The following is a 22731-nucleotide window of genomic DNA, read 5'->3' as shown; positions in this document are numbered from 1 at the left end:
CTATTCTCTGCGTACAAAAATCGATGACTGGTTCAATGAATCATCAAACATCTCAGTTACATCCTGATTCAAGAAAAATCTTTCCCATTTTTTTTATCCCTCTATCCCCCATGTGTTTAAAAATTCTTTTTAAAATTTGATGCCCTCACAAACAGAGGTTGAACTACAAATAATCATTATCTGTCATTTTGATGGACTGGGTTGTAAATTTTCCTTCATGCTGCACTTTTATCTGTCAGTAAAATATCGTAATGCTTGCTATTTAGAGTGTCATCATCACAAGAACTGCTGTGACAACAGCTCTTTCAGTCTTAACCTACTTTGAGCTCTTTGACTTCACAATAGGCAAGATACCTTATTTATCACTCTAAAAGTTAGTTCTTTTTATAAGAGAAAACAAAAGACGTTACTGTGAAAACCAGTTAGTTGCTAACCTGCATGTTATACTGTAGATAACTGTCATTTGAGTCAGTGTCAGGACAGATTTATTTCCTTTCACTAAACAACGATGCATTATATGAAAAAGTTATGTTAAAGACATTTATAATGATTTTATTTATTTATTATGCACCAAATCAGCATATTAGAATGATTTCCAACTACGACAGAAGTCTGGAGTAATAGCTGATGAAAAGTCCAAAGAATGCAGTTCATAAAATAATAATTAAAAAAATATTAAATTGCAACATTTTACAATTCTTCAACTACTTTGGTCAAATAAATGCAAGTCCTTTGACTGCAAATAAATGCAATATCAAAATACTAAAAATCATACAGATCTTAAATTTTTGCCCAGTATTTCTAAAGATAATACACTTAATGTCATAATCATATGATCATATAACCTGATTTAATGTCATAAGTCATATGATGCTATATCAACTTTTTCTCTTTTTTTTGGGTGTTACAAGCTGTGCATAGATAAGACCCCTAAAGTTGTAAAGACTAATGTCTCAAACTCGCTTTTTTGAGTTTTGTACAAATTGATGTTTCAGAAGGCAGGACTTAGAGAAAAAAATGTAATAAAATTTTAAAAAATTATGTTTTTCGTGCCTTAAACCACATAAACACATTGCATTACACCAAATACACAACATAATGTCCTTTTTAGCGACATCATTTGACCTCTTAAATTAAATGGATCATTTATGAAGAACATTCATATGATTTATATTTAACAAAGCAAGATAAATACACTTTACACATTTAAAATATTTTCAAAATGTGCTTTCAGAAGTATGAATTGTTTGAAAACAATTTCACAATTGGAACAATGCTGGAACGTTAAGTTCTTTTTTAGGTTAATTTAACGTTTTTTTGTTAATTTAACTTTTTTAGTGTGCCAAAATGGCGAAATGCATTCTGAAATATCCATCGCTGTTTTTAAAGCAAGCAATGCATAGCCACATGTGAGCGTGATACAAACGCATACACACCAGTTCGATGTTCACTTACAAAGTCTCATACATGCTCTTAATAAAAACACACTCACAATCAGCCGATACACAGCAGCGCGACTCTGAAAAGCACCAAGAAATCACCGTGCGGCCTGATACACACTAACATACGTTATGATAAATGCTCAACAGACTTATATACAGCAACACACAGCAGAGCAGCGGCGGCAGTCCGATACATATTTATCTCCAACAAAGTAGCATTAGGCTGATACAGGCAGGCAAAAGCATTCCGACTGCGTATTGTGCATGAGGAACACTGAGGCCCACACGCATATCAATGTGGTCGATCACTCTGGTGCAGAAATCTGAAGTCACGCTGTCTAAATATAGAGCTAGGGTTTATGTAAGTCTAGGTGAATAACTCCTTTCCGCAGATTCCTTCTCACACACCCGCCCTCTCTCTCTCTCTCTCTCTCTCTTTCTACCTCGACTCACATCTCAATAACCTACGGTTGTTAAAAATACAATCAAACAGCTCTGCACAGAAAGTACGATACAGATTTCAGTCATATCAGGATGGCATGTAAACACATACGCATACTAGCACCGACATTGTCTTTGGCTTTAATAAATAGGAAGTTTTACATCTTCATTTCTCGCTGGCACGCTCAACTCCTGTGCCGTGTAATCTCCTCTATATTCAGCGATGTGGGAAATTGCTCTTAGTGAGGGTGGGTGATAGGGTGTAATATCTATAATGACATACTGTGGCAGCGCTGCTGTCAAACATATTAACCTGATTACACTCGCACTAGCCCCATCAAACACAAATGGCAAAATCTTTGCCATCTGTTGAACGATAAGGCAGGAACACGTACCGTTGAAGGAGAGTATAAGTGTTTGCTTCAATATGTGAAATATTCAGACTTCATTACCCCCTTAAATATATTCGTTCATGTGAGAAAAAAGCTCTGCTAATGTACAACTAAGTTACAATTCTGCTACCTTGGGAAAGTGCGATTATTTCTTCAAGCTGAGTGGTCAGCTTTGAAGAGGGCCAGATGATGAGAGTAATTAAATACTGCTAATCGTGTCTTAATGAGAAAGATTATGCAGGTGCACTAGCGAAAAAGAAAGGTGTAGTGTTTACATTTTCACTCAGAAATTGCTAGTAAGTTGTTTAAAAGGACAGTGCCGACTTAAAAGTAAAATTACCTTCTTGTAAAGCGATTTGCAATAACCTTTGTAGTAAAAAGAAGTTAGCGTGAGCCTTTCAGAGAACCATGCTACGCTTCAAACAACCGCTCCAACTGATGAATTCAATCTTCACTCACTCTTATCGTCACTCGCTTGCTGTCACTCAAGACATGCACACAAACACGTAGATAAACACATATCAGAGTGGAGGAGGGGAGGAGGTGAGGACACGGCCGAGGAGGGGAGGAGAAATGCGGAGGGAAGCAAGAGGTCTCGAGACGGGGCTAAAAATATCCGGTTGCTGAACTCAATGCTTTCACGCTTTCATGGAGCTCTCTCTGTCACACGCACACAAAAAGACAGACAGAGATCCAAACAAGCAAACAGTCGTCTAGTCTGAATTTCTGCCTGAGACGTGTATAAAGCACGGTGGGTTACAAACATCTTCATCTGACTGTTGCAACACGCACAGAGATGACCACAACCCCTATACTAGTACACAAACCTGCACGGAGAGGAATTTAGTGTGATGGTAATATGGCACTAACTGAAGCACGGAAGAAAGCGAAACTAGATGTGCTTTGCAAGTGCAAGTGCTTTGCAAGGCAGCAATTTAGACATGTTAAAGTTTTAGGTATAAAGCAAAAGGAAAAGCGAGACAAGCAGTCACTTCGCCAAGTCGAATTAAAATGGTTAAATATATTCATATATAAAAAGACAACAATAATTGAAATTTAATGTTAAAAGAGACCCAGGAAGATTAAGTGTATGCAAATACCTCTGTATGTTCTATATTCTTGCATTGATATTAACGCGATTAAGATTCTGTGTATTTTATCGTATTTAATCTTTTATTTTTAAACATCCAAATGACACAAATTAATTTAAAACAATTTTACTGGTTTGGTGAAAGCAGATCTGAATGTGAGCTTGCAGTCGATTGTAGGAAAAGGCAAGGGTTAAAGGAATAAAATGACAGAAGTCTGGAGTCCAGAGAGATGCCTAATATCTGTTGCATTACATTAAAAACTGAATTCATTCTGAATAAGCATGTCTGCATGTTTTATTGTTAATATAATCTCTAGAGAAAAAAAATCATTAGTTATACTTTAACTTCCTTCAATAAAAAAGGAAATCGAGTAAGACGGTGTGAAACGGGTGTGGATTTAGGTTAGTAATCTGGCCCCTTGGTATAAAGGAGAAAAAATGCTGGTCCTCGTCACTATCGAAGTTGCCCATCCCTAACATAGATGAACCATTAACAATAAGATTAATAAAATGCTCAATTAAACATTTTCAGAATAGGTTACTCTCCACAATTTGGCCCTCCATGAATAGGTTAGGACGCCCCTGCATGCCATTACGATTAGCGGGAATTCATATAATCAGGAATTTCAGACTGAAAGAATTGCCCATTACGATAACGCAACAGGTTCAGTTACAGTTCAGCCACTGTTTGATCAACAGAGAGACGCTTGTTTTGACTTCTGTGTAGGAGCTGCATGCCACCAAGCCAAAGGTTGGCTTTTGGTCAACTCCGGGAAGTCATCTGTCAGCTCACTTATTGCGGTGTGCATTTCGCACAGCAGTACCCGCACGATAAACATTGGCCGGTTGAGCATGCTGAATCTACATTAGGCAGTCAGTGGCACAGATCATTCGAAATGGCTGTTCAACATAATAAACCTGTGCATTAGAAGAAAAGATGCACATGAGCAAATGACAAGTCAAGATAACACACAGGAGGATGCTCTTATCTTACATTATTACCTGAGCACTGGAATAGGCAGAAAGCCTATTGTCATAAAGACATGACTGCCTGAAATGAATAAAGTGGTTTCTTGTTTTTAATCACAAAAATACACCATTGACATTAGCTGATTGAGACAATAATTTTTTTCCTCACACTACCGTAACATCTACATGCAAACTGGCAGTTGGCTGTAGCCCTCAAGGTGTGTTCAACATTTTAAACTGGGCACATGTGACATGATGCTGTTGACTCCGCTAGGTATTTGATGTCTCACAGCCTTAAAGAGATAGCACACCCACCCCTATCGTGAATGGAAATTAAAGACTGGCACGAAAGTCGAAAATGTCGAATAAAGTTGTTATTTTTGTTTTCTTTGTGCACAAAAAGCATTCTCGTAGCTTCATAAAATTATGGTTGAACCACTGATGTCAAATTGGCTATTTTATCAGTGTCTTAGGGGTGGGCAAAAAAAAACGTCAGACTTGATTAACTGAAAAAAAATGTAGATTTTGGAATTGGAGATTTTTTTGTCGCTATCATGGTAACAAGCTCATGTGGTGTTGCTGTGTTACGGGGGAGCAAAGGAACTTGTGATTTTAAGCCATTGAAACGCAATCGGTAGTGAAAGAGAATTCATTTCGCTGTATACACATGCTGTCAAAGAGACTGTTTCTGAGGTCAGAGAGGTGAACACTTGTGAAGACAGCACAGGAACTGAGGCTTTTGAATGGTTAAATACACTCAATTGTATGTGTCAAATTTCTTGTATTTGCTGGTATCCTCATAAACACAGTAATTTAGGTCTTAAGTGGAAGCAAATTGCTTAGAAAAAAAAACATGTAATCTTTAAAATAGCATCATATGACCCCTTTAATTTGACAGTAGTCTAAAAATCCTGCTGCAAGAATATGCAGTGTTTCGTACATTTAATTACTTTATGCGGCATTTCTTTTTTGTTCTGCTGTAGTTGTTTTTGTCCTGTTGATTAATTAGTTTCTTAATCTTATTCAATTGCTGACTGTTCACTTGTCTTCAGTGAGCTGTAAGTGAGTAAGTGTTTTTTTCTTAATTTAGGCCAGTATTAGTTTTCTCTGATATCAGCACTGGTGGCAAAAATTATGAGAATTTTATACCAAATTTTTTACCAAATTTGATAAAGACTATATTTACAACAAAATAGGTATATAGTGCTACAATATAATTATTGTGAAATACAATGACATTGATATTGTGAAGATTTTGGTCATTTTGGTCACCCCTAGTCTTTAACACTTTCTGGGTCTTGAAGATTTTAATTACACTCCTGTCTATGCAGCTTTCAGATTTCATTAAAAATATCATAATTTGTGTTCTGAAGATGAGCAAAGGTCTTACGGGTTTGAAACAACATGAGGGTGACTAATTAATGACAGAATTTTCATTTTTGGGTGAACTAACCCTTACAGGGTGAAACCATCTACAGTAAGGCTTTCATGTGATACACAGGGTTCTTGTTTTTACTCATTTTCAAAAATCTGTTTTTCTAGGCTGAGCATAATTTCCAGAAGCAAAAGTAGACAAAGGTCCAAAAAGCAAGGAGGAGAAGGCCAATGAGTGAGACAGGAAAAAAAAAAAAGCAGTGACATGTGAGGCAGTAACCCAGTCGTCATGGTATCCAAATCTCTGCACTTCTCCAGGGAGATGACCTCTGACCCCAGTGAGCTGATTACCATGCACACACCTGAGACACACACCAAATACTCAGACAAAAAGCAAAAATGTGTCCTTCAATCATACACTCACACACACACCATCTGTCTGTCTCCATCACACTGGTACAGATACACAACCCAGAAGCAGTCCCTCACTGTATGCGTACGGCTTCTCTTGAGTTATAAGAAGAGACTGCTGGGACAGAATTTCAAACTGGAATACCAAAAAAATCTGATTTATTGCATGCCATTAACACAACATGGTTGCTCATCATCTGTTCCTTTCAGCGGGGTCACGTCAGGCAACCTGCATCTCACCGAATACATTTTTAATGCAGTTCAAAACGCAATGTAGACCTCATGGAAACCTGTGTATGCCACCGTCAAAGGAATCAGGTTTTCATATAAACCCCAGTAACCCCCGACAAAACATCTTGGATTTGCTTAGTTGCAAATGAGACCTGTTTGTCTTCCCACCTGTCTGCACAAGCTCTTATTTGTTAGCTGTAATCCAAGGACTTTCACGAGGTTGCATTATCTTACATCAGATTATATGATTAGAAGCCAGACGCAGGCATACAGTACATTGGTGCTGCTGCAGTAAATTACAGCCACCGAGGTCTAGTGACACGAGAGTAAGAGGATCTGATGAGACCGAGTCAAGTGCAGCGGGACGTGAAAGACGGACTGCGATATGAAGACGCAGAAAGGAACCGAGTGCCGGGAAAAAAAAAAAAGATAGCTTGATCCGGAAAAGGTGGAATAGCGAGAGATTCGGCAGCGTGCAAAAAGGTTGATGATAACACGAGAAGAGAGGGGAGAGCCAGAAAGGCCAGCAGCTCTTAATCACTGTGGACACAACCCCCCGTATCACTGAAACAAGCAGCTCTTCTCCTATCAGCCAGCAAAGCAGCACTTCATGCTAGGAGCCTCTGGCAGCACCACCCAGGAAAAATTCCTCTCTCCATCCCACCACTGAGCATCCAGCGGCTACAACCGGGTCACGGACTTGCTTCTTTCTGCCTTCCAGCACTGCGCTGCATAAATGAGTCGATTACAGGCTTTTGATCAGAGCCAAGGGCAAAAGGCGCTCTCCCGCCCTGCATACGCTGTAACACGAGTCAGGTGTCTGAATGTCCTCTGAGTCTGGGCTTCGATCCTAAACCGCTGCTTAAAATAGCAGTCATCACCATTATGGATTTTAACATGGTTAAACAAGACAGGATTTGAATACTATTTTGAGAAATGCGTTTTTAGATATCAACAACAGCTTCGTAGACCTCATCAAGGCGCACTCTTCTCCGGGAGATTGGGGTGAGAGGGTCTGTGTAGGACTCAGACCTCCGAGCTCCAGTGGGGTTTGAACACACAGTCATCCATCTCACTTAGACTCAGCTTTGCACCCATGCACCGACGTAACGGATGGGTCCCATTATCGCCTTACTCTCTCACTGCCACTAAACACATTTCTCTACACCGGTTACTTATTCCATTTGTTTTTTCCTGTCAGGACTCTGACACTGTCGCTCCATCCGTTTAAACGGATAATGCATATGCAGTCTTTTGGCGTGACTGTGGGTGAGAAAACGAAAGAAGCAGACAAAGAGAAAAGAGCCGCTGAATGATTTGGTGCTTGTAAAATAAAATTGAGTTTCCATATCTTTAGTACTTTAGTGAAACCACGGAGAGTATGAGACAGAGACAGATGGGGAAGAATATGATGCTTGCACGTAGTACAGAGGGTTTTAACAATATAACGATATTCAATTTTGGCTGTAACGATATTCGGTTTTGTCAGGATTGCTAAAACCTGGCAGTGAGAGAAAGAAGCACAGTGTGTTCAGTGAATCGTGTCAATAGTAAAACATTTTCCCTAAAACAAGACTTGTTTTGTTTTGAACCTTGATACAGTGCATAGCATTGTAAAAACCTGACTTGGCCTTTTTATCTGCATACATTTTAATATGGTTTCTATCCCGTCTATGATGTTGTACGGAAAGGTATAGACCGTTTCTATGAGATGAGAAATATGTATGATTAAAAAAAGATACAGAAAGTCAAACTGTGTATATATACAATTGGCCAAGATCAATAAAATTATAAAAAGACCATTGATGGAAATACCAGCTCGTTCTTGGCTACCTAGTGGCATCTAGTGGTTTTTCCAAGATCATATTTTGTTAAAGAGGTAAAAAAAAAAATATTTACAACTTCAAACCTTTATCTAAACAGCTTTTAAGCAGTAGAACAAAAGTGAACTAGTAAAGGACACAAAACAAAACAACAACTAAAAATTCTAAGCACTAAGACTGCCCTATCCCTTAAACTGGCTGCCATCTGATTTATCATAGTAGTCAAAAGAGCGTAAAATGAAGGAATCATCTTACTGATTGCCCCATTAACTTGATTTTCCGCTCATTAATTACAGTAATTAGTATAATCGTATATATGCTTTGATAAACCGGTCAGGATGATATAGCTCATTCCAGAATGAAAGACACTTTGCCGTTTATGTACTTGAAAACTAACTCTGAGAAAGAGTTACTTATTGCCACAACAAAGCGTTCCTCAAGCGTAGCACATCACAGTATCTCTTACACGAGAGCAATAGTATTTCATTTATGTGATAACAGAGGCAGACAGCTAATCACTTGTCTTGCCCCTTGCTGCGGCTGGCACCGCCAGACGATGATTTAGGGTAAATGCCACCGTCTGACCTCTGCGAATGTTAAAACATGCTAATAACCACTGCACATCTCTACGCACATGCCCAGTGCAGACCGTCCTTCCCGATTATGCATGTCCACTCTCAACACTCAGAATGTCAGCTCTCCATGGAAACCAGACCCCTGAAAAGCACCCAGTCAATGACAGAAGACATTCCATGGCAATGAATTAACATCCAGTAGAACAACAAAGCGATCAAAGGAAATACAAACACAGAGACAGAGCAGTCCCAGCATTTGGCAGCTTGCTATTACGAGACTGAATATAGAATGAATATTTATGTAAAGCAGAAATGAAACTATTCACCGTCGAGAGAATAATCATTTTAATCATTTTTATAAAAAAAAATTCAAAAAACTTTGCGTGACATTATGATAATCATAGTGGTTCAGCTAATCTAATACAAATGTAAACCAAAGAGTTTATTCTAAACTTACTAGGTAGAAAAGTAGGCATAGAAATAATACAAAAGTGCGTGTCAGGCAGCAGAAAATCATGGCATTTCCATTTAACATGACCACAAGAACCAAAATCACATACCAACGTCAGTTATATTGTTGCTGTAGTTGATCTGGTAGAGCAGACTAACAATGTTGAGTTTATGGGTTCGATTCCCAAGGAATGCACGCTGCCTATCTGTGTACATTGAACACATCGTGTCATTTTGGATAAAAGAACATGCTAAATGCAATATTGTAAATGTAAACCTATAAAATATCACCTCTCATACCTGTCAAAAGGTAGCTGATACTGAGGTCATTATAGCTCTGTTGAGGGATATGAGGAATGGAAAAAAAGAACTAGTTCACCAGCTCCAAAAACGAAAACAATGTATAGTGATGCAATCTGTTAGCTGCGCCTGAACAAAACAAATCACAAAAAAAGTCCATGCTTGCAACTCAGGTGCAAACTGTTTGCCTGTAGAAGCTAACATTCACAAACAAGGTTAATAAATGCGCGCGAGATTAATTTTCCTACCAAAACAACCACTGTATTTTTACGTTTAAGCTAAACGCTATTTAGGTTAAACGATAATTCATTAATAGACTCAGCTAATATTAGCTAAAAAAAATTCTTACCACTTAAATTTTGCACAGGCCTCTTTAGTTTTCTCCCTTTTTTTGTGCCACTAACATACTCTTCGTGATTTTGTTGCTTTTTTGTAAGGTTCGTGTATTAAGGGGTTCCGTCTCAGATGACGTGTAATGGAAAAATAACATGCAAATACAAATAGAGTGATAGCTGTGTTGTAAGAGTTTAACATCTAACAGGTAGCTCCGTTGCCGAAATGTTTTAACATAAAGCAACAAAATAGGTGTAGAAAACACGGACAAAATAAAGGAGAAAACAACAGCACGACCACCAATCGCTGCACGATAACGACCGTGACGTCTGTGCGGATAGTGTTGATGGATAATGAAAAATAAACTGCATAATTGTTAACTTCACTGATCGTTTGTTAAACTTTATATATTATACACACACACACACACACACACACACACATATACATATATATATATATATTGTGACGGGACACACACACACACACATCCTGGCCCGTCAGCCGTATCCGGGTGAGTCGTCGCCTGGACTGTACGAGTCCCACGACGCGCTTGTCTGGCGGCGGGACGAGAGCTCCTTCACGCACCCTTCCTGGACCCACGAGGACACCAGCGTGCATGCACGGGGAAGAGACCGGTCTCCGAGGAGAGGCGCGCAGGGCATTTAACGGCGGCGGTGACAAGGCTAAATCCCTTCAGGTGTGCCTCGTCACACGCCGCCAGACCTGGCCGATACCACGCCCTCCTCTCGAACACACCCACTCCGTCGGGAGCCTGGTGAAGAGCGGCGAATAAAGGACGGGGTGATATATATATATATATATATATATATATATATATATATATATATATATATATATTTTTTATTTTATTTATTTTTTTTTTTTTTTTTGACTTTGCTAATGTGGTAAACGTGATTCACTTTAATACGTTAAAACTTCAAAGGTTAAAATCAAGAAACTGAATTTGAGGCATATTCTGTGCTGTTATACGCTGGCTATTCATCTCCAAAACCTACAAAGCCAAAAGGTGTTGAAATCTGTATTTTAAAAGATCTTCTTTTTTTTTTTTGCAGCACAAGAAACATGCGAGGCATCGACTTTTTTCCTTTTGAAGAAAGAAGAGGCGATGTAGAATTTCATTGCCTTTGGATGGATCGTGAGGTTGTTCTCTCAAGCTCAGGACTTTGCGTGCCACCTGTCAAAAGCGTCAAATTCTTTTGCAATAGTCCAGGGTGTCTTTACTTTCCCAAAACATGCATCAGTTTGTTCCTTTACGCTTTATAACAAAAGATTGCAATATAGGCTGAATCTAAAAAATAAATAAAAAGATAAAAAAATAAATAATAAATAAATAAATAAATAAATAAAACATTTGACCTTGAATCCAAAAAAGAAGTTAATAATAGCATAATACATTTTATTTTAGAATGCATTGTCAGGTTAATGTAATAATTTATAAACGCTTGCTCTATAAAAATGCCTCTATATATCAAGAAATGGTTGAATTGTTTAGTTTCTCATGCACTAAATACTTTATTCATGTCATGAATGACCTATTTTAGAATGACAGTGGGACTTCATATTCATCATAACACCTGATGGAATTAATGCTTTTGTTTCATTCTGAATGTTCTCCATCTGTTTGTTTTATCATAATGAATCATAACCACATATTAACACAAAAGACGTTTCTGCCTGAACACATTAACACACACACACATGCATATATATATATATTGCCCGCCCACTTGTTGATCTTTTCGGATCGGTTCTGAATGAAAATACAAATTTGTTCTTTGCCACTAGTTCCCGCTTTTGTAGCATAAAAATCTCATAAACACTGCTTTATATGAAAATGACCAATGACTGGAGGGGTTTGAGAAAACGAATCTTTGAACAAATTTGGGAGTCGTTGAACAAATAAGGTAAAAATAAATGCATAAGAAAATTATGTTTTTTGACCTTGCATGCATGTCAGCCTGTTATTTGGTACACCAGAAGATTCAAAATATGAACTTTAATAATCCATAATAGGGGTGCTTTAAGTACAAAAGAAGCTTATTTTATTTGTGAAAACAGTTTTATTTTATGCAAACAGCTATGGCTTGTCAGTTTGCTTTAGTTACAAACCAGATTTAATAACATGATCTTTTATTGTAGAAAGGTAGTAAGATTGAAGCTCATGGCAATTTATTATGCTTGTGCTCCCTCTAGTGGTTTAATGGTTTAGCCACAGCAAAATGAAAACGCTGATTTGGCATTTGTGATTGAGATACTGAATAAGTAAAAAAGAAAAGTGGGATAACAGAGCTGGATAAGTGACAAAATAAGGCAGAAGCATTCAGCAACCAGGATAAAACAGTATCCTTATTCACGCGTTGATTAGTCTACTTGATTTCAATCCCATTGATCCTGACCTCGCCTTCAAAGTGCATATATTTGTACTTCTCAGCGCCTTGACGGTTAGGGAAACTAATCTGAGAGCCGTCAGGAAGAGTCACCAGGAACTCCTCATTGGTGAAAGTGATTTTTATCTGAAGGAAGGGAAAAAAAGATAACATGTTAATTAAAAACCCGAGGGGCTATTAAATTTCATCCATTGCCCATTTATTATGATTACCATCTGCTTAAACAGCGGTTTCATTGAGATATAGATATATATACGTCTTGCCTGGAACTCCTCGCTCTGATTAAATGGAAAGCTGGCCCCTCTCTGCTCCTCACACCAGTTGCCGTCCTGGAATGAATTACACACTACAGTGTGCTGGTCTCCGTGGGCATCGAAACGAGGGTTCATGTGAAGAGCGATGTCCTCGGCGCTGTGACCGATGTTAATGGCAAAACTGCAAAAGAGCGAATTGGAGATAAGTGCTTAGAAAGTCCTGAATTCTAGAAGTTGCTTTGCAGAGACTTACTTTGTGGAATCAGCATTGGGGATTCCTGTAAGAGTCAGAGTCTGTCCCATCTTGAAGGACATGTTTTGCACAAGCATTCCCTGTTAGAAACAGAGAGAGAGAGAGAGAGAGAGAGAGAGAGAGAGAGAGAGAGAGAGAGAGAGAAAGAGAGAGCTCTTTATTTGTAATTTGATTTTCTTTTTGTATATCTCACACACTACTAGCATGAATAGCAGAGCATGTGCATCCACTTAAATTGTACTTGTACAGCTGGGCACTGTGCCTGGTTTTCCTTATAAGCCAAATAGAGACCGTATAGCTATAATGATGGAGTGGACAGAATCAGCCTCGCAAAAGCAATGCTGTCAAACTTTCCAATGCGTTGAAAGGAAAATCCCAGTCCGATGGCGAAAGATTTGAACTTTCTAAAAAACTGCAGATGTGGCACAGTTGCTCTATTAGAAAACCTCTACACGAAAAAACAGTACAAACCATCACTGGAGCAATACCCTTTCAAAAGGTTTAAAACATGCTACTACGTAAGCCTACCTTTTAGGGGTAAATTTAGCTTTTGTACCTAAGGGTACCGCCACAGTGGCACTTTGTATGCTTTTTCTGAGAAGATGGATACAAGAAGAGATATCTTTTAATCATTCAATCCGGCCACGCCATGTCTGAGAGTTCAGAAGCCAAGTTGGTTCGGCAGCTGCGAGATGAATTACACAAGGCCTCTACATGTGATTCACAGCTGCCGAGGAAAGCAGATTTTTATAGCTGTTGTAATGACGGCAGACGAGATAGGCTACAGCTGGCTGAATAGTGGAGAGAAAAGGAGGGTCAAAAAGAGAGATAGGGTTAGGCAAAGAAGGAAAAAGGCACTCGAGAATGTGAAAGAACAGATGTGTAGCAGAGGTGAATTCTTTCCACATTAGTCGGCGTGCGTAACTGTAAACCAGAAGTTGCTGCGGATCGAAAAACTCTCTAAAAAACTTTCTAAGCTGCTGGTTTTCACTGCAAAAGGGAAACTGGCCAGTGATGCTCAGCTGTTTGGATTAGCATGAGAATGACTGAGTCATGCTGCTTTCGCTGAGATTTAGAGAAAGTGAGCTAAAGGTCTCCTTCTCAATGCCCCTGGGTACTGTACGGTTTCAGACCAGAGTTGGGCTTGAATTGGCTTCATTTCTAGAAATGCCAGAGGATTGGACATGTTACTGTAAGATGAATTGCCCTAAGATGTTGACGGGTTAGACTACGTGCATTGCAAACACAGCAGCAAGGCTACAAAGCTAACCTCTGTCTATCTAGCCTTTAGTGTCACATAAAACACCAGAAGTCATTGTAATATGCCGATTTGGGGCTCAAGAATCATTGATTATTATCACAGTCGGACGTGGTTGTGCCACTTATGTAGAATTTATTTGACTGAGCGTTTATTTGAAATGCAAATATTTTTGCAACAATATATAGCCAAAGTGTTTATTGCCAGTTTTTGCTCGATTTAATGCCGAATTTCTAATTAAAAGTATTCATTTGAACGGTATATACAGCATACGTATGCGTATCATATAATCTACAGTCCTGGTCCTGGAGTTATCTTTCCAATATTAATAGTCATACAAATTTGTCTCACTACTTATTTGAAGTTTGCTTAAAATGAAGTTTGTTCCAAACTACTCCCACAAGTTTCTGCCTTTTAGTGAGACACGTGAGATGCATTTTTATGAATAGCAGCTTTAGAACGAGTGCGCTCAATATATGTGGAGGTCTGTTAAAAATGTTATTTGTAAAATGTAATGTTTTACCATCCATGATGTATACTATGCAGTATGTATCCACAATTTTCATGTATTTTTTTTTTTTATTTTTGCTTTGTTTTGTTTAGTTTTTTTTGCATGTGTTCCATCTGAAGTTAAGTATTTTAGTATGTTTGTGAAAGAATAATAAATTAATAAATATATATATTAAAAAGGATATGTGGAGGTCACGCCCATGCGCAATGCACGTGGGGCGCTTCAGTAGACGCTATTCTATTAAAAAAAAAAAAAATATATATATTATATATATATATATATATATATATATTCAATGCACCAAAGAGAGCCATAAACACCTGACTTCAGCTGCTACGAGCAGTGTATCATTTGTGCTAACCTAAGATGAGAAAAGACATTCTAACATATGCTGTCTTAACTACAAACAAATCTCAAAAACACAACTTGACATAAAACTAAGACTGATGTATCGTTTTAAAATTACTCACGGTCATTTTGACTTCCTTTGAGAGCCAGTGAAGTGAGTCGAAGTGTCTGGGAGAAAGTTGCGTTGTGTGAAGGGTTTCTTATGTCCACTGCGGACTGGGAGTGTTCAGAGCTTGACCGATGTTTATTTCACCCAATCGGGTGTCTTTGCCTACTCCCTCTCGACCAATAGCAAAACAGTCATGCGGATTTACCGTATGGGGTCTATTTCTAGACGTACCCTTGCAATACGCTATATATACTTTAAAATAATTAGAATAAACGACTTTAACCGCAATGAATGCCGGCGTACGTTGCAAACAGAAAATTATACGCCTGTGTAGGCCATAACTGATCTACTTATTCAAGCTTTATAAAACAATTGGCCGCAGTTTACAACGTGATCAAACGCGTAATGCAACTGGCATGATTATGAACTGACTGAAAAATGTCGCACGTTGTAAAATATAATGATCATGTCACGAAAATAAGTCATGATGAGTTGGTATGAGAGGTGATGTATTTGTGGTCTGGGTGCTGGAATACTTAGTATTTTGAGGCTGGTGACATGAGGGTTTCGCACTGACAATTTGCACTGCCTTGTGAAACTAACGAGCATTTTAACACCACTGTGTTCTTTGCTTATTAATTTAAACTGTACAAACGAGCATTTCGGCGCATTAAATCTTCTACTTTTTCTACGTAGGTTGTCTTAGTAACGGCAAAATATTTGTGCGGGGCTCCAGGATGTGTCTTAAGTAAGTCACAAGATACTAACCACAAACGACGGAAATTATTTGAGAAGTGAGAATTTCAGTATGACCCCCGCCGAAGGGCTATGCGATACGAAAAGGAAAAACGTCAGCTTAATACCAAATGCATTTTGCATTTAATAGCTTATTCTGTTTTGAATGGTGTCTTGAATAGGCTAGGCCTGCATGCACTTTTTATAAAGCGACATCGTCGATTGACTGGTCCTAAACAGGACTTCGGGATCTCGGTTCCGTCATAAGAGATATACAGTTACACGCACGCTGTGCAATGCTTTAGCAGCAGCAACCTCAAATTATAGGCCAGCTGCGCGCACATCTTCATTATCATCAAGATGCTCGGCCAGGAGGAGAGCCGCCTCTCTACGTCCGGAAATCTTACAAGCCACGCCCACACCGAGCCCCGCGTAACGGGCGTCGCCAGACTCTCCGAGGCCCCGTTAAAATCGAGTGCGGGGCCAGTTGCATGAACAGTCTAATTTAACTAAATGATAATCAGAGACCGGTATGTAATCGACTTTATTGGTGGGTCGATACATCCTATTGGAAAAATGCCCAAAACACAATTTCTGTGATGGTTTCTATTGGGCTTCTATTGTGTTTTTTTTTATTATTATTTTTATTAAGGCTAGTCAGTTTATACACCTTCCCAGAAATATCAAACATAATATTTAGACATATGGACTATTTTTAAATTGGTTAAATAGGCATATTTATAAAGTGCTTTTATACAACGTAAAAAAGTCTACTAGTTGAGATTCTTGTGGGCGGGGCTTGTAGTCGTAAGCCATGGCCGTATACTTGATGTGATTTAACGCTGATGAAGAACCATCCCGGCAGGTGGCGCTGCAACCGCGATAAACGTGCACTGACACACGAAGAAATTCACCATGGAATTCACTCACGCGTCTTCCGTAATCTCTAGCAAGAGCATCAATCTAGCAGACTTTATTAAAATATGAACCCTGCACATCCAGCGGCAAGTAAAGAAGGGGAAGGAGTGAGCCACAAAACAAGAAAGGATGTCATACACACTTTTCAAGTCAACTTCTTCGCTATGAGTCTTTTAAATACATTTCCATGGGATGTAAGTAGAACATTGCAACATGCCCTAATGCACTAAGAAACAAATTTTTTCGTACTTAAGTAAATTGACAGTTGTAATGTTTATATTGTTTTCGCAATGGTTTTTGCAGTCTTTAGACAGAGAAATTATGACTACGACTTCAGACATCATAGAGGAGATTCTTCAGAAGGTAAACAAGCTGTTATGAAAGTGAATTAATTATTTACTGGACAAAATCAAACTTTTGTTTCTTCTTTGGCAGACGTGTTTACATCCCATTTGCCTCAAGAACCCCCCCTCTATGAAATACAGAAGACGCTTTCTAACCGAATTGATAAAAAGGGTAGGTTGAGTGTCGTTGCAAACAAGCACGTTTTACATCTCTCCCCTCATGTTTTGAGGTACTTTAATGAAGGTTTATTGTTGTAGCATGAGATGGTGGCTGCTGAACCTCTGGATGTACTGTATGAAGCCCTCGGAGAGCTCATGTGTGCACAGGAGGAGGACGTGTGCTACAAAACCTACTTACTGGTGAGTCCGAGCACTTTACTGCTGGACCTTAAAGATATTTATACCTCATAACAAAACATAATCTCAGAAAGTGTCAAATCTCAGCCAACAGGAGATGCAGTTAGTCTAGCAGAGAACGTGGCTCTCATTTCCCAAGGAACCACAGGTCTGGTCACCTGGGAGGCAGCCCTGTATCTGTCAGAATGGGCTTTGGAGAATACACACATCTTCAAAAACAAGTGAATCTGACACCTGTTTTACTTGTGATCATTCTTTATTTGAGAGAACATTATTTAGACACATTTAAGATTTCATTCCAATGAGCCAATTTGGACAAAACACAACTTGATGACTTTCGTCATTTATTAATTGAAAACATTTCGAATCATTTATACATTGTTTCTCATACTGTTTTACGCACAATGAAAAATGACTACAGCTACTTGCAATATTATTTGAAATGGCTTTTTTTTATTTGGTTAATCGTTTTGACTTCTTTCATTTGCATGCACCGTCGATCACCTCTGTGCCGTTACATGCAGGACAGTGCTGGAGCTGGGCAGCGGAATAGGACTTACTGGCATCGTAGTGTGTCGGTCATCCAGCCTAACCAAATACATCTTCAGCGACTGCCATCAAGCCGTCCTTCGGACGCTGAAGGGCAATATCGCTAACTGCTTAACTAACTGTGATAGCGGCAGCGCGTCGGTGTGCGTGGAGGACCTGGACTGGGAAAATGTGTCTGACGAGCAGCTGCAAAGAATACAGGCCGACACCATCGTTGCCGCAGGTGACACAAAACCCAGGGATATTTCAGGAACACGCGCGCGTTACAGCGTCGTACGTGATTTATTCTCATGCGTTGAAATCGTGACGCGTGCGAGACGTTTTGAATAACATAGCTGTGTTGGTTTGAAACAGATGTGGTGTATGATCCTGATGTAATTGCTTGTTTGGTGAGTCTGCTGAGCAGGATTCTGAACGGCAGAGCTCAAGAAAAACATCCTGTTGTTTACATTGCATCCACTGTACGCAACCCACAGACGTACGACTGCTTCAAGAAAGAATTGGGTAGGTTTCATATTATTAACAACATTCCATTCTATTCTATTGTTGTAATTATGTCTTAATTCCTGATTCTTCATAATGAATTAAATGTTTCTTTTATTTACAGAAATAGCTGGACTGAGACACGTCGTCGTTAAAGATACTGTCCCTCAAGTGTTTCCATACAACCGAGCCTCCGCTATAGAAATGATCAAAATATATGTATGACAAAAACATCTCTTTGTAATAAAGTATTTATTTACATAATATTTACAAAGGTAGTGTGCTTTTTATTCTCATATTCAAGTCTTTCCCGATTGCATTGCTGGAATGCTGATTGTCCCGTTGCGGGGACGGTTAGCTTAAAAATATGTACCCTGTGCATATACCTGACAGTAACTTTCCAGTGAATGGGAGTCAAAGGATTTGAGAGAACGTTGCGCAAACCATTCGCCCAGACAGTCAGTCGCAGTGCTCTTTAATAAGCGGCAGGACATTTTGGTCCCAGTTCTCATCCCAGCGCTGCTGCCCGCTTTCCCTTAGATTCTTCCTGAAGATGCCCAGTTTCCCCTGATCACTAGGGAAGTCTGAAAACAGAAGCTACAGAGATAACGGAATTAGCTCTAAGCATGTGACATCAGCGAGATCTTTAAAGGCACAGTATGCAATACTGACAAGTCAGAGTTCGAAACAGCTGCTGCAGTCTGAAATCAACCTTACACCGGTTGCCAGATTGAGGTCATACAACAGGAAGCGGCATTGGAAGGTAACCAGCCTCGTAAATGGATTTATCTGCATTTTAATATGCCTCTTACCAAAGAGCTTTTTAGGTTGGGTAGAATCTGCGATCTCTGACCCAGTTCGTTTGTGGCAATAGGGTGTGTTTTCTGAAAACTGGCAACCCAGGGTTTCAAAACACTATATACAATACTACTGGGTAAATTGGCAGTGGGTGGAATCGCACAGACCAAAACAAAAAACATTGATTCTGACATGAAACACACATTTTCACATTGCATAACAGACTGTAGGATTGTTTTTGGAGATAAAATTGTGAAATTAGCACGTCGCACCTTTAAGAAAAAATCTTGAGTCATATAGAGCAGTTTTTAATTAACATATGTCTTACCTTTATTTGTTCAGACAGCTCCTTGGAGTCTTTGAAAATGAGTCCATTTTCCTCATCTTTCACCAGTTCGTGCAAGCTAACAAGATACAGATAATGAGCAGATGACACCTAACATAACCTACACTTACTATAAAAGACCAGTCTCGCATTCTTACCACTGAAAGTGTATGGCACAGACTGGTAGACAACATCCAAACATGTCAACCACTTTCATTGGAAGGTCAAGACCACTGGAGGATCTGTGCAAGCAGACTCCAAGATCAGCAGAACCTGTGCCAAAAACATCACACTCATGTAAACAAATTCATGTTTTAGACCAAGACATTTAAAGAGATCCTCTCACCAAGTAAAACTGGATAGTCCTCTGCTTCCAGCCATGGAGTGCAAATCTTGATATGTTGTAATTCTTTAGAGTCGATCAGCTTCTTGTAATACTCTTTCTGAGGACCTTTACCTATATTGATGTATAGCAGATGATTTAATTTGGGCTGGGCAATATATCGCACGCTGTATTTATGTACATCTGTGTGCTTCTGTGTATTAACTGCAGTTCGGCTTGAAAACAGGTGATGGAAATTTTTTACCAGCATTACTGACTAGATGCGCATGCTATATATCGCTCAGGCCTGGATTTAATGGACATGCATATTATTGTGGTATACCTGTAATTACACAGACCAATGATGGAAGTTTGTGGCCTGCCTCAACAAACTTCTCATACTCTATTGGAGACAGAAATAAATAAATCAGAAGTTAGAGAATACACAGTCTACTGGGTTTCTATACATAAATATCCAAGATACACACTACAGTTCAAAAATGTGAGGCTGGTAATATTTCTTAAAATGTTTTCTTTTTTGATTAAAAATTTAGTAAAAAAAATAATATTGTGAAATGTATTATTTCAAAATGTCAATTGTTCCTATAATGGCAAAGCTGACTTTTAACTGACTTCAGTTGATCCTTCAGAAATTTGCTGCTTAGGAAACATTTCTTATTATCAACTGTGTAAGCAATTTTTTTTGTGTGGAAATGGATATAGATTTTTTTATTATTATTATTACTTATTTTAATAAAACAATTTTTTTTTGCTATTTTGGTCGATTTAATGCATCTTTGCCAAATATATGTATTAATTTCTCCCCCCAAAAAAATCATACTGGCCCCAAACAATACAGCAATATACATGTAGAGAATATGAATAATAACCTTCAAGGGCTTGTAAAAGAATTGAGAAGTCTTCATCCTCTAAAAATAAAAACATAATGAAAAGATGGGACATTTTAGTTAAAGAAATGACAGATAACATCCTTATAGCTCAGTGTAGACGGCACTGACCAGTCCAGCTGGTGCTGCTGATAAGCAGAGCGGGTCGTCCAGTGGAGCGCATCACAGCACCTGTCTGAGTATTGCGCTCTGTGAAGGCTGTCAGTTCCATGTACTCCTTAGTGGCATCCGGACTAAGACATTACAAAGAGAAATATGTCGAACATCTAGGAAATGCCAAAGATTATATTGCAAAAAGCTATTACTGCTATTAGCGTTTAAAGAAAACGTTTATTCTACTATACGTGTAACAGCAAGGAATGGGAGCAAATGGTTCTACTGGAAAATACTTACCTAGGCCTAAATGGTAAATAAGCACTGCCCAGTCTGACAAAGAGCTCATGCTGAAGTTTCGGAGGCGTTTCTCTAAATATCGGGGGTGGCTTGTCATACAGCGTTGTTGCCCTACAATTGCAAAATTGATTTTCTATTATTGTTACTATACATATTTAATGAAAAGTAAATAAACATCTGATCGAAATGAACATACTCAATATTCCAGTTTTTCCGAAGATCATTTCTCATCGCGTTAGTGACACATAAGTTGTGATCTGAGAAACATCCAAAGAGTTTCTCGTACCTGCCAACGTCACAAGGCACAGTTCAGACGATTCCCAAATGCACCTCACAACACCGGGATACTTTTCGAAAACGTTACTTACCATTTTGCCAGCTTAACTATGAAATGATTCTGCCCATGAGTAAGAGCCATTATGGTGTATCCATAGTTGTGCCAGTCTATGATGAACTGGTTTCCCCTGAAACGACTTGCCAGCCATGCTATAGCTATAGCTGGCAGTCCAGGAGGATTCTACAGAATACACACGTGCGACTTAGAATTTCACTTTAAGACATGATTATGCAAAAATGACAAGAGAGAGATACCTGCATAAGGATATAGCCCTGGTCCTCAATCTTCATCAAAACATAGAACAGCTGGAAAGTCTGAAATATCACCTTTGAAGCATACCTGACAATTCTGGGGCCAACTGAAAAGCAAAATGCATTTGACATTCTTTATATTCATGCTATATATGAATGTGCATGGTGCTCTTATGTTTTCCTTCTGTGTTTTTCTGTTACCTGTAAGCCCCTTTAGTTCTGAAATGGGAAGTATGTCTATCCTGTCATCCTCAAGTATGTCTTGATGAGGTTTAGTACCTATGTGAGCAACATGCCAGCGTTAGGAGCTATAAAAACTAGCCCTGTGACCTGCATACGTAACGCACATTTAAATGTTTATTAGCATGCCTTGCATTCAAAGGGGGAGATTTGACATCATGCTGCAAAGCAAAAAATGTGGCGCGATGTAAAGTGCATGCGTTAAAATGTATATACCAAGGAAGCCAATTAAGGTGACATTGTATCCATGTCTGCTGAGAGAGAGCGCATGATACTGCATGCGAGGACTGCGCCCTATATCTCCCAGCACCAACACGCAAACGTTCAGATGTGCAAGTTCATCTCGCCCCTTTAATCCGCTGGCTAGTACAAAAATAAGCACCACTACAGCGACTGGAAGAAGAGCCCACGACAAGCTTAACCCCGATAAAAGTCCCAAAAGAACCAATGAAACTGTCACTACAGCCACTGCCGCATTGGCATCCGCCATTGTGTTTTCCTGATTATGACGTGGCTGAATGTAGGGCAGGAAATTTAAAGAGACACGAACCTCTGGCGAACGCGTAACGCACCCATTTATAACTACGTTAACGTTCTTCCTGAGAAATTCCGTTTTAGATAAAAATTTATCTTAAATTATTAATGATCAAATTATACAGTTACCACTAATAGATACAGTACATATTTAATTCGAATCTTTGTAGATACTTCTGTAATTCCATTTAGAACAATTCCAGATGTAGCTAATTACTACTATATCTTTACAGCCTATAATAAATAATAGTAATAGTAAATA

The 22731-nt window shown here is 38.8% G+C and overlaps 3 protein-coding genes across 4 annotated transcripts; 1 reads left to right on the top strand and 2 right to left on the bottom strand.

Moving 5' to 3' along the window:
• Window positions 1–11895: 11895 nt before the first annotated feature.
• On the bottom strand, window positions 11896–15098 carry LOC122341728 (beta-galactoside-binding lectin-like). The gene is made up of 4 exons (XM_043235304.1): window positions 14989–15098; window positions 12750–12829; window positions 12506–12677; window positions 11896–12368 (listed from the first exon to the last, which is right to left on the bottom strand). The coding sequence occupies exons 1-4, from the start codon at window positions 14992–14994 to the stop codon at window positions 12222–12224; spliced, it is 405 nt and encodes a 134-aa protein (XP_043091239.1). The 5' UTR covers window positions 14995–15098; the 3' UTR covers window positions 11896–12221.
• Window positions 15099–16599: 1501 nt separating this feature from the next.
• eef2kmt (eukaryotic elongation factor 2 lysine methyltransferase) lies at window positions 16600–18627 on the top strand. Of its 2 annotated transcripts, none has more exons than XR_006250486.1 (8): window positions 16600–16822; window positions 16932–16991; window positions 17064–17144; window positions 17231–17332; window positions 17417–17550; window positions 17854–18151; window positions 18233–18382; window positions 18486–18627. XR_006250486.1 is itself a non-coding variant. In XM_043235303.1 (8 exons), the coding sequence occupies exons 1-8, from the start codon at window positions 16694–16696 to the stop codon at window positions 18584–18586; spliced, it is 1005 nt and encodes a 334-aa protein (XP_043091238.1). In that variant the 5' UTR covers window positions 16602–16693; the 3' UTR covers window positions 18587–18627. The 2 variants fall into 2 exon arrangements, 1 of the variants encoding a protein (XP_043091238.1); XM_043235303.1 differs by having other exon boundaries at window positions 16602–16822; window positions 17854–18101.
• On the bottom strand, window positions 18597–22431 carry alg1 (ALG1 chitobiosyldiphosphodolichol beta-mannosyltransferase). Its single transcript, XM_043235302.1, has 13 exons — window positions 22152–22431; window positions 21897–21974; window positions 21699–21802; window positions 21476–21624; window positions 21304–21393; window positions 21108–21218; window positions 20826–20947; window positions 20697–20735; window positions 20150–20209; window positions 19831–19941; window positions 19643–19757; window positions 19488–19563; window positions 18597–18958 (listed from the first exon to the last, which is right to left on the bottom strand). The coding sequence occupies exons 1-13, from the start codon at window positions 22423–22425 to the stop codon at window positions 18821–18823; spliced, it is 1467 nt and encodes a 488-aa protein (XP_043091237.1). The 5' UTR covers window positions 22426–22431; the 3' UTR covers window positions 18597–18820.
• Between the last annotated feature and the right edge of the window lie 300 nt (window positions 22432–22731).

The sequence above is a fragment of the Puntigrus tetrazona genome, chromosome 3, assembly GCF_018831695.1.
Source record: "Puntigrus tetrazona isolate hp1 chromosome 3, ASM1883169v1, whole genome shotgun sequence".
Taxonomy (NCBI): Eukaryota; Metazoa; Chordata; class Actinopteri; order Cypriniformes; family Cyprinidae; genus Puntigrus; species Puntigrus tetrazona.
The sequence above is the reverse complement of the archived record's forward strand: the minus strand, read 5'-3'. Positions and strand labels throughout refer to the sequence as shown.